Raw genomic sequence first — 12,497 nt, forward strand, 5'->3', positions numbered from 1 at the left:
TAAAAATCAAAATAACAGCACCTAGCTTCCTAGTGCTGAGCATATAGGAAATGTTTGACAACAGGTCCGATCATAATTGTGAGCCACTGTAGCACAGGTGTGAGGGGGAGTCGTGCAAACCCCACTGTCCAGCCCTGTATGGGTAGCTGCGGTCTGTCAGCAGCTCAGCCCTCTGCCAGCCCCCAAAGGAAAGGCTGCCCCCCAGCCCCCTGCTTCAGCAGTTCCATCATGGGCCTCATCAGTCAGGTGGCCCCTGTATCAGATAGGCTGCATTGCTCTGTGAGTTCTCTACCTAACTGCCCCTAGAAAGGACAGAGCTGGCTCTTCTTTTCAGGATGCCAAGGTCGCAGTCTGCGAATGGCTAGTGCCAGTTTTCAGCTCCATCCCTTAGTGTGTGAACACTGAGAGAGCTTTGACATTTCTTCAAACCCCAGTTTGCTCATCTATGAAACAGGTATAGTAGCACCAGCTTTGGAAGGTTACTGTAAGGTTAAAGCCATAGGTGGTAAAGGCCAGCATAAGTAGATGGTGGAGCCAGGATCCTAACCTAGTTAGGTTGTTTCTGGTTGTTTCTGTGTTCTCTTTCCACTGGCTCATCGCACAAACAAGGCCCTGGATGCCCACTCAATGCCAGGTGCTGTGCTAAGTCCTGGGATTCAGTAGTGAACCGGACGAGGTTCCTGCCCTCATGCCACATCTCATTCTGCACAGGTCACCTTCTTCACAAAACAAGCATCTGCTTCTTTGCACTTGAACTTTGGTTGTGGTCGTGCAGGGTAAATACAAATCTAAAAAGAAACAAAATCGATTTTCCCTGGTGCAAAAGGAAAAGAACCGCTCCTTTCCCTTCTTAAAGAGCATTTACTCTAGAAAACTTGTAAATTCTTTGTCCTTTTGAGATGTGTGTAAATGTTTTCAAAAGCTAAGTGGGCCTTTGGCCAGTTTTACAACCCAGAAATATTTTTTGTCAAAGTCCTGGGAGCCATCTCTTTGAAATGTTAGCTTAATTTTCAGGAGCACCTGGCTTCAAACCTACCTTCTATGGTGACGACATGAGAATTTTATTGCTCCTTTAGATAAAGACTATTAGCAAACAAAACAGCCACTCTAATTGCCAGGTAAATTTAGGATGAACTCTGCGTGACAAATGGTGCTGTCAAGTCCTCTCACTTGAGAACACGGGTGGAAGGTGTTGCACCTGCCTGGCTATATTAAAGGGTGAGATTTCTTGCTGTGTTTGCAATCTCTTTACCTCCTGTGACACGCATTACATTCTGGCTTAATGTTTACTCAGTAGTAAAACTGTTTCTTTCTCTTCTATTCCGTGGAGAGTTTCTGGGGGCTGACAGGAGATTTTGTTTTTCTTTATACTTCCCAACAGTAGAAAACAGCCCAACTGGAAAGAGCTGTGGGAGAATTTGGACAACCTGAACGATGAGAATTAGTCCCTCACCTCCATTCCTGCATTTGCAGCTAGTGCTCTCCGCGCATCTCCTTGCCGCAGCGCAGATGCCCCATCCGCGGGGACAGCTGAGTCCCGCATCCCTATTTTTAGCCGCCACAACCCTCGTGGCCAAATAACAGGCAAGCGAGAGGTGCAGGAGAGCGCGGGTCCCGGTCCCGCCCACCGCGCGCGCGCCCCGCCCCCGCCCCGCCCCCACGCGCCGCGAGGGAGGAGCCGGGCGCGCTGAGTCGGGCGCGCGGAGTCCGAGTCGGGAACCCGCGCTTTGCGGCCGGCGGCCGGCGGCGATGAAGATCTGGAGCTCGGAGCACGTGTTCGGGTGAGGTCGGGCTGCGGGCCACGGTGGGGTCCGGACCGGCACCTGCCCCTCCCCCCAAACCTCTGGGGGCGGTCGAGGAAGGCTAGACCCCAGACCCAGCCCTCGCAGAGCCCGCCCGGCCCCGCGCTGGCGGTTCCCAGACCGCGGCCCCGGCATCCTAAAAAGAGGAGCAGGCCTTGTCCCAGCTAGGACGACGTTAGGTAGAGATACCGCCGAGTGGTGCAGTCTGTTCGATGGAGGGGCCGCCTGACTGACGGAGGCCCGTGGTGGGATTGCTAAATCCAGGGGGCGGGGGGCGGCCTTTCCTTTGGGGGCTGGCGGAGGGCCGAGCCGCGGGGACGGTTCTCCGCTAGCCGTCGGGGGCCGAACGGTGGGGAGCGGGGCAGTGCTTTCCGCGGCAGGGTGCACCGGTGTGCCGGGAGGCCCGAGTGGACGTGGCCGGGAGAGGACCCGGCAAAGTGATGGTGCGCACTCCGGAGACCACCCGGGAGCAGGCCGTATCTCCGCCTGCACAATGCGCTCTTTGGGCAGGGCGCGCGGCGACCCGGGGAGAACAGAGGCCTGGAGAGCTGGCCTGGTCCTTTGCTGAGATTGTGTAGGGCAATTGAACACCGACGCTAAGTGAGCTCGGGAGGAAGCCAAATGTGGAGAAGGCTTGTGGGGGTCTTTCAGCCTGCATGCACTTGTGGGCATGGAAGGCCTCCAAAGCCGGCATGGAAAACTGCGAACTGTTTCAGAGTACTTTCGTGACCTAAATGATACCTCCAAATAAGTCGCTTGATCTGTGACACTATGAAACCATCTTTTAATATTTTTTAAAGGAACAAAGATTTTAAAGATTCCTTGACCCCACTTAAGAGAAGCATTTCATTTCTGAAAAAGAAAATATTGCATGAAATGGAATTGTCATTCTTTGACCTTTTTATATAAATTATTATGTAAAATAAAAATTTATCAAGTGGTTTAAAACCTCTGAAGTTATTTTTAATGAGATCTTGAGACTTTATGGGATCTAGTTATAGTGTTGATTTTTGTACGGCCTGCAGCCTTTCTCGACTGGGGTTCCTTGAAAGATCCAGAGAAAACCCCTTGAGAGAGACTCCAGAGATTCTTTTCTCAGTCCTTCCAAGGTTGGGACATAACAGACACCATCCAGATGCAGAGGGGATAAGTTAAGTCATTGCAAACTGTATGCCCAGGCATTGGGGCTCAGTTTTGTCATTGAACACCTGAGAAGGATTATCCTAGAAGTTCATGAAATGTTGGTTGACAGGCAGAAGTGAATGGTCAGCTGTGGAAAGTCACTATTGATAAACACCCATTTAAAGTGTACAATTCAGTGATTCTTAATGCATTTGCAAAGTTACACAACCATCACTGTAGTCCAGCTTTAGAACATTTCCATCATCCTACAAAGACCCCTCATGCCCATTCACAGTCCCCCGCCACTCTCATCTCCAGCCCCAGGCAACCACCACTCTGTTTCTATTGATTTGCCTTTTCTAGACATTTCGTATAAATCTCATCATACAGTACGTAGTCATTTGTGTCTGGCTTCTTTTATGTCTGGCACGTATTTTTTTGAGCTTCATTGGTGTAGTAGCCTCTATCAGTCCTTCATTCTTTTACCTCATTCATTTTGTGTCCTTGGCACTCTGCCAGTGCCTGGCACAGAGTAGGTGCTCACTGAGGGGCTGAGGAATCTCCGGGAAACCAGGTGCCCTTGCAAAATGAGGGCAGCTGGCAATCCACCAAAAGAATTCAGTGAGCCCCCAAGCTGTGGGCTAAGTGCTGGTCCTCTGCTCCCTGCCCCCTCCTTTTCTTTTAAATGAGAGAAATTGAACATTGCAGACAAAAGTTGAATGCCTTCCAGTGCTCTTCCCTTTCTCCCCACAGGCAGACAAAATTATGAATTTGGTGGGTATCCTTCTGAAGGTCTATATTGCAAAGGTCCATTTGACTACGTTTATGTGTGTGTGTTCACGTGATGTCCATGTGATGCCGTTTGTCGTTTTAAAATAGGAATCAAGATCACCTGGTACAGGTCTTTTGACCATTTCCCTTTCTTCACAACAGTGTGTTAAGGAGGTGTGTGTGTCTCCTAGCTGCATGATATTCCATTGTATGAATATGTCACAGTTTATCCTGTCTTTTATTGAAAGAACATGACATTCCCCCTTTATTCCACCATATCATTCCATATCATCCACCCCTGTGCATATTTCTGATCCATTTAATCAAGGGCCCATTGGGTTAGTGATTCTCAAACTTTTCAGCCTCAGGACCCCTTTACACTCTTAGAAAATGTGAGATACCCCAAACAGTTTTAATCTGTGTTATATCTATCGATATTTACCGTATTAGAAATTAAAACCAATAAACTTAAAAATATCTACCAATTTATTAAAATTAATAACAGTAGACCCACTGTATTAATGTAAATAACATTTGTATTAAATAACAAACCTATATTTTCCAAAAGCACAAGAAGTTGTAAGAAGATTGACGCTGTTTGATATTTTTGTTGTTGTTAATTTCTGGCTTAATAGAAGATAGCTTGATACTCATGTCTGCTTCTGTATTCAGTGTTTTGCAGTCTGTTATTTTGGTTCAAATATACGAATAAAACCCAGCCTCACTCAGTATATGAATAAAACCCATTTGGAAAAGGCAGCAATATTTTAATAGTCTTTTAAAGTAATTGGGGCTATTTGCTGCTATAGCGAGACAAGTGGTAGTTTCTGAAGTTTGTTGCAATGTCAACTCCAAAGCCATAATTACCAGAGTAATCGGCCCGGGTCTTTCAGTCCTGTATGATTTTATGACATTATGCACCAGTCACTTGGCATATATGGGTTCGTCAGGTTTACAGTATGGCACAGTCATCAGGCTCATGGTAGAGGATACAAGTTTTCTAAAATTCCATTCTGCACTCAGAAGCTCAAATTTTCTTTGGCAGCAAATACAATCAGTTGTTGAAGTGGTAAGTTCACTTTATTAATTTTTGAGAAAATGTCTGCCAAGTGCCTACGTCTGAATAACCAGAGGTTATCCATCTGTTGTTTTACTTGGAGTGGTGGGCCGGAAAGAAGCAGCCACGAGGGCCCCCCCACCCAATAGCTGCCCCGTGCTTCCCCAGCCACCATGCACCCTCACGCGCGGCTGGAGCACGTCCTGCCTGCCTCGTGTTCTCTCACTCAGAATATCAGTAGAGGGGGGACTTAAGGGTCTAATGTAAAATTAATAGTCTTACTATTTCATAATGGATATTCTTTTTTTTTGAATTTTTTTACTGTTTACTTATTTTTGACAGAGAGAGAGAGAACATTGGGGAAGGGCAGAGAGAGAGGGAGACACAGAATCCGAAGCAGGCTCCAGGCTCTGAGCCATCAGCCCAGAGCCCGACGCGGGGCTCGAACTCACGGACCACGAGATCGTGACCTGGCTGAAGTCGGACGCTTAACCGACTGTGCCACCCGGGCGCCCCCATAATGGGTATTCTTAAGAAGACACTGGCATTGTTTTCCTGAGTGCATGTATAGCAGTGGGCGCTGACCCCAGGTTTGGGTTCAGGGCCTTAATTCACGGTGGGAGGCCAGCAAGCTTTACTCTCTTACTTTTGCAGCATCAGGGTAAATGTCAGTATGGTGAAAAAGGCCAATCATGTCTTAGTAGCATTGAGACACTTTGGGCCTGGCAGAACTCCCCAAAGGGCCCGGGAGCCTCCTGGGTGTGGACCACTCTCTGAGAACCGCTGGTCTGGGCCTAGAGTTGCTTTGGGTGGGTGCAGGGACGCGTTGCCTTGGTTATGGCAAGTTATATATATATTTTTAAAAGCTTGTTATTATGGAAATTTTAAAAGTATGCAAAAGCGGAGAGCTGAGAATAGTGAGTGCCCACTGCCATCTCCCACATTGACAGTCACCCTCTTGCAACCAGGCTTGGCTTCACGTGTCCCCACCCACTGCTCCCCACCCCCCAAACCCCCCACTGCCGGGTTATTTCAGGCACACCCCAGGCATCCTATAATCTCATCCCACTCATCTTTCTGCCACCCTGGCTGTGCGTAGACAGATGTCTCTGTTACTCCTTTCTGCTCCCCAGTGTGCCAGGTGGGCCTAGTGCTGCCACCTTCCAGGCCCTGCAAGAGTGCTGCCTGGCCCTTCAGTGGTGGCACTGTGCTCTGAGGCAGCCACTCTGTGGTGGGGGCCTCCCACCCTGGGACCAGGTTCCCATTGCACCCCGATCACCTGAAGTGATAGCCAGGTGTGACCTGAAGGTCACCAGGAGTGACCTGAAGCCATAGCCAGGACCACGCACCCCGGAGGATGAATTCCAGCTGATTCCTGTCCTGCCTAACCCAGACCCTGTGCCTGAGCCCTGACACCAGGGCACCTGCCTGCTCAGCGTCTCTCAGGGCCTGGGCCAGTGTGTCACTGGCAGCTCCAACTCCCCCCTTTCTCCTGTCCTCTCCAACACTCCATATGCCCAGACTTCGCCATTTTTGCCAAACAAGTAAGTGTCAGGCTATTGCCTTCAACCAGGAAGTGTGTGATACTGACTTGCTGTACTTAACACTTGTCATTTTAAAAAATGTTATTTCCTGCATCTGTTGATGTCTCTGTTAAACGGATGTGGTCATTCTCCTATAATCAGTAGGATTATTTATTATGTGAGTGTCATAAGTGGCTTGTATTTAGTTTAAATCAGTGAGAAAGATATAAGGTTTCTATATAAAAGAAAGATTATTGTGTAAGATTTGCTTAATACCAATATTTCTTCAACTTTTTGATAGTTTTAAGTAATTTTAAGAGGCAAAGCCTATTCTGCTTAAAGCAGGGATTTGTATGGGAACACCTCTTAGGACCTTAGCCTGCAGCGCCCGCAGAGTATTTCGTTGAGAAGGGCCCCATGTAACTAGGTCCCTTGCAGCTTTCATGTGTGTCCGGTTCTCCCTCCTTCCCTAGATCTTGGATGACCATGCCCCTGACCTTTCTTCCTCAGAGAGGGAGGCTCGGCGTCTGGGTCCTACAGAGTGATCGGTGCAGCCACATCTCTGCTTTTTCATCCCTTTGTGTTACAGCTAGTAGATGCATTAACTCGGTGACATGATTCCACAGTTTGAAAAAGCATTTCTTTGTTTAAGAGAGGGAATTTTAGACCAGTTCCTGCCAATCTAGAGGTCATGGAACTCAATGGAAAGAACATAGGGTAGGGGGCTGGAAGACCCAGTTCTAGTCTGGGCCCTGCTGCAAACTTTCAGAGCTGGGACAGACTTTTATGAGGATAAAGGAAATGAATGGTCAGTAACTGATATTTTAAAAGGATGTCAAATATGGACCAAAAACATTCAATTTTGTCATAATATTTGATACTTGGTTTAGTAAATCCATTTCCAGGAATTGATCTTAAGGAAGAATTAGATGAATGAAAGATGAGTGTAACCAGCGCTCACTACTGTCTGTATTTTGCCGAGTAAACTAAATAACCCACCACAGGGGGCACCTGGGTGGCTCCGTTGGTTGAGCGTCTGACTCTTGGTTTTGGCTCAGGTCATGAACTCGTGGTGTGTGAGTTTGAGTTCCATGTCGGGCTCTGTGCTGACGGTGTGGAGCCTGCTTGGGATTCTCTCCCTCTCTCTCTCCCCCTCCCCTGCTGGCTCTCTCTGTCTCTCTCTCTCTCAAAATAAATAAATAAACTTAAAAAAAAAATAACCCACCATAGGGAACTGGTTGAATATAAATGTCTGCAGGGTAACCTGTTGTGCAGCTGTTTATAATCGCCTTTCTGAAAACAGGTTCATGATCTAGGAAGATGTTCATCATTAGTTAAATATAAAAAGCAGATGATATGATAAATCTGACTATGGTTTGAGCCTGATGCCAGTTTAATCTGTTTAAGGTGCGTGCGTGCGTGCGTGTGTGTGTGTGTGTGTGTGTGTGTGTGTGGGTGTGTCTTAGTGTCTTAGTTTTGAGTCTGGGCTGTGTCTACACGTGCTGTTTAAACTTGTCTGGGTGTGTCTGAAGAACGATGGTGTTGTTGACATACCCAGGGGGGCTTGGGGGCAGGGGGCTCGGATGCCCTCTGGGGGCACACACATTGGAGGAAGGAAGAATTAGGGGAATAAGCACTCAGGGGAAGGGTCCACTCTGAATACTTGAAGGTGGTACCTGACATCCTGTGGACCACCATAGGAGTTTCGAGCCTCAACTAGCACTGAACAAGCATTGTCCCAGCAGTGGGGCAGCTGTGGACGTGGCTTGTGACCTGATAGCAGGAAACAAAATAAGGACAAAGATATCCACCCCCCACCTCAAAGGCTCAGGGCAAGAGAAGGAGAGGTAGCATCTTGTAGGAGAAGGACGCCCTCGGGGACTCCTGCACACGCTGTGGTCATCTTTGGCTAGTGGAATTGTGGATGGTTTTATTTTCATAGTTTTCTTTATTTTTCAGTATTTTGGACACTTATGTTTTATAATCAGAAAAAATAGGTTGGCCACCTCACATCACATCCCACTTAGAAGTTGGAACAAGTATAGTTGACCCTTGAATAATGCGGGTGCTTAGGGGGTGCTGACCCCCTGCACGGCTGAAAATTGTGTATAACTTAAAAAAAACAACAACTCTTTCAGTAAATGGCCCAACTATCCACACAATTGTTCGAGCCCAAAACTTGGGGCTCATTCTCGAATCCTCCTCTTTCCTTATTTCCAGGATTAACACATAATTTATCATCCAAATTAGGATGTCTTTGAAAGTAAAAGGGGACACTTAGTATGTGCTGTAAGACAAAAGGCAAAAACTGGAACTGTCCTGGGCAAACTGGAATGTATGGTCACTTTTCTTTCTCTCACAATTTGTTACAAAGTACTACTACTTCCTAAATATCTTTTTTTTTTCTTAATTGAAGTATAGTTAACACACAATATTATGTTAGTTTCAGGTGTACCACATAGTGATTCAATATCTCTATATGTCCTGCTAGGTTCACTACAGATGTAGCTACCTAATGCTATTACAGTACCATTGACTACATTCCCTATGCTGTACCTTTCTTTCTTCCTTTCTTTTCTCTTCTCTTCTTTCTTTCAAGTTTGCTGATTTATTTTGAGAGAGAGGACACAAGCAGGTGAGGGGCAGAAAGAAGGAGAGACAAAATCCCAAGTAGGCTCCATGCTGTCAATGCAGAGTTCAATGTAGGACTTGAACTCACAAACCATGAAATCATGACCTGAGCTGAGATCAAGAGTGGGACGTTTAACTGACTGACCCACCCAGGTCCCCCTGTGCTGTACCTTTTATCCCCATGACTTAATTCATTCTGCAACTGGAAGCCTGTATCTCTCAGTCCCCTTCACCCATGCTGCCCATCCCCCATAGCCCCCTCCCCTCTGACAACCACCAGTTTGGTCTCTATATTTATGCATCTGTTTCTGCATTATTTATTCCTTTGTTTTGTCTTTTAGATTCCACATATAAGTGAAATTCTATGATATTTTTCTGTGTCTGACTTACTTCATTTAGCATAATACCATCTAGATCCACAATGGCTCCTTTTTAATGGCTAAGTAATATTCCATTGTACATGTATACCACATCTTCTTTATGCATTCATTTTATCAGTAGACACTTGGGTTGTTTCCATATCTTGGCTATTATAAATTATGCTACAATAAACATAGGGATGCAAATATCTTCTTGAATTAGTATTTTCATTTTCTTTGGGTAAATACTCAGTAGTGGAATGACTGGATCGTATGGTAATCCTAGTTTTAATTTTTTGAAGAACTTCACACTGTTTTCCACAATGGCCTGCCAATTTGCATTCCTATCATGAGGATTCTTTTTTTCTCCATATTCTCACCAGCTTGTCTTTTTTATTTTAGCCATTTTTATAGACATAAGGTGATAGCTCCTTGTGGTTTTGATTTTCATTTTCCTGATGATTAGTGATCTGGAGCATCTTTTTGTGTGTATGTTGGCCAGCTATATGTCTTATTTGGAAAAATGTCTACTCAGGTCCTCTGCCCATTTTTAATTAGATCATTTGGGTTTTTTTGGTATTGAGCTGAATAAATTCTTTATGTATTTTGGATTTTAACCCCTTATCAGATATACCATTTGCAAATATCTTCTCCCTTTCACTGGGTTGACTTTTTGTTCAGTTGATGCTTTCCTGCAGTGTGCAAAAAAAATTTATTTGGGGGGAGGTGTAGTCCCAATAAATTTATCTTTGCTTTTGTTTCTCTGCCTTAGGAAACATAGCTAGGAAATTGTTGTCAAAGAACTTACTACCTATGTTTTTCTCTAGGAGTTTTATAGTTTTACGTCCCACATTTGGGACTTTAATCCACTTTGAATTTATTTTTGTATATGGTGTAAGAAAGTGGTCCAGTTTCATTTTTTTTTTTAAGTTTATTTATTTATTTTGAGAGACAGAGAGCAGCACATGCACGAGCAGGGGGAGGGGCAGAGAGAGAGGAGAGAGAGAATCCCAAGCAGGCTCCGCACTGTTAGCACAGAGCCTGACGCAGGGCTCAATCTCAGGAACCATGAGATCATGACCTGAGCTGAAATTAAGAGTCAGAAGTTTAACCGACTGAACCACCCAGGCATCCTTCCAGTTTCACTCTTTTGAATGTAGCTGTTCAGTTTTCCTAGCATCATTTACTGAAGAGACTGTCTTTTCCCGATTGTATATTCTTGTCACCTTTTTGGTAGATTAATTGGCCATGTAAGTGTTGGTCTATTTCTGGCCCTCTGTTCTGTTCTTTTGATCTGTGTGTCTATTTTTGTGCCAGTACCATACTGTTTTGATTACTACAGCTTTGTAGCTTACCTTGAAATCTGGGATTGTGACAACTTCAGCTTTGTCTTCTTTCTGAAGACTGCTTTGGTTCTTCAGGGTCTTTTGGGGTTCCATACAAATTTTAGTATTATTTGTTCTAGTTCTGTGAAAAAAAGTTACTGTCATTTTAATAGGGGTGGTACTGAACCTGTAGATTAAAAATTATGTACAACTTTTGCTTCCCCCAGAAATTAACTTACTGCCTGCTATGGACTGGAAGTCTTACTGACAACATGAAGAGTTGCTTAACACGTATTTTATGTATTATATACTGTATTCTTACAATAAGCGAGAGAAAAAATGGTATGAAGAAAATCATAAGGAAGAGAAAACACATTTATAGTACTTTTCTGTATTTATTGAAAAAAATCCACATGTAAGGGGACCCACGCAGTTGAAACCAGTGTTGTTCAGGGGTGGAGCGGTGGAGGAAGTGGAGGACGGGAAGGTGCTGAGTGGGGGTGGGAAGTGGTTCGTTCGGCCAAGGCCCCAATGTCGGGGTGGCCTGTGAGGGCAGCACCTGGGCCAAGAATGCAGGCACACTGAACACAGCTGCCAGCAGCCTGAGACCTCTGTGTCCCCAGTGTCCTGCGAGTCCTCCCAGGCAAAGCCTTCCGGTTGCCCCTGGTCAGCCCAGAAGGATCACAAGATCCAGGATTTGGGTGTGGGGCCGGATGCCTCAGACAGATTTGTTTGCATATACCTTTAATTAAAGCCAAAAGAAAAAAAGCTTTTAACGAGAACATTAACACTGATTTTCATTTCACTCTGCGGGCCACAGCAGCTCTGCCCCCCCCCCCCCATGCCCCGTGCCTCTGTGGCACACTTTACAAATGTAGGGATTGCTTGCTTATGCTGGGTGGTTGTATTTTTCCCACCAGCCACCCATGGGACACTGTCATCAAAGCTGCCATGAGGAAATACCCGAATCCGATGAACCCCTGTGTCGTGGGAGTTGACGTGCTGGAGCGCAGTGTGGATGGCCGGGGCCGGCTTCACAGCCACCGCCTCCTCAGCACCGAGTGGGGGCTGCCCGGCTTCGTGAAAGCGGTGAGGCTGCAACTGCGTACCCCGCCGCGCCAATACCGCCCCGCCACACGCACATAGCCCTGCCACACCAACCCGCACATGCCGGCTACACCCGCATCGCCCGGCTGCACCCACGTTGGCCCGCTCACCCACATGCCCAGGCTATACCTGCGTCATCCCCACCGCACCCGCATCGCCCCTGCTGCGCCCACAGCCCTGCTCGGGCTGCACCCCCGTTGGCTCCCTGTGCCCGCATCGTCCTGCCCGGGCCATACCCACAATCACCCAGTTGCACCCTCCTTGTTTCTGCTGCATCTGCACGTGCCCGGCTGGTGCCCATCTGCAGAAGGTGACAGCCTTCCCTGAGAACACCTGCTCAGGACTTCAGAGAAACCCGAGAGGTGGTTTGTTTCTCTGTAAACTTCATTTAATTTTCTATCTCTGTGGGTCCTGAGGTCTCCTGACGTGTGGCGTGGCTCCCCCACCCTCAGCCCTGGCCCTACCCCCATAGACTCCTGCGTCACTCCACGGTCCTGTGTCCTAACCGGATACGCAGACTGGGGGCTCCGACAGAGGGTTGTTTCCTCACAGCTCTGGAAGCTGGAGGTCCGAGATCAAGGCAGGGGCAAACTTAGTTCTCCTGAGGACCGCGAGGGAAGGGTCTGTCCCAGCCTCTGTCCTTGGCTGGCAGGCAGCTGCCCTGCTTCCTCTGCAGGTGGTGGTCCCTTGCCCTCACGCAGCTCTGGCATCTCCCTCTGTGTGTTCTTATCTCTTCTTATAAGGATACTGCTCAGGCTGGGTTAGGGCCCACCCTGATGACCCCCTTTTAAACTTAATTA

General features: G+C 46.9%; 1 protein-coding gene across 12 annotated transcripts in view; it reads left to right on the plus strand.

Moving 5' to 3' along the window:
* Positions 1-1,656: 1,656 nt before the first annotated feature.
* PRELID3A (PRELI domain containing 3A) overlaps positions 1,657-12,497 on the plus strand; it is a 43,264-nt gene continuing 32,423 nt past the window's right edge. For 11 of the 12 annotated variants that reach the window (XM_040479463.1, XM_040479462.1, XM_040479459.1 and 8 more), the window contains exons 1-2: positions 1,657-1,781; positions 11,511-11,679. In XM_040479463.1, the coding sequence (XP_040335397.1) occupies positions 1,750-1,781; positions 11,511-11,679 (201 nt within the window). In that variant the 5' untranslated portion in view covers positions 1,657-1,749. The other variant, XM_040479458.1, reaches the window with a different exon arrangement.

This window comes from Herpailurus yagouaroundi, unplaced genomic scaffold (assembly GCF_014898765.1).
Source record: "Herpailurus yagouaroundi ecotype Mexico unplaced genomic scaffold, PumYag 142, whole genome shotgun sequence".
Lineage (NCBI taxonomy): Eukaryota > Metazoa > Chordata > Mammalia > Carnivora > Felidae > Herpailurus > Herpailurus yagouaroundi.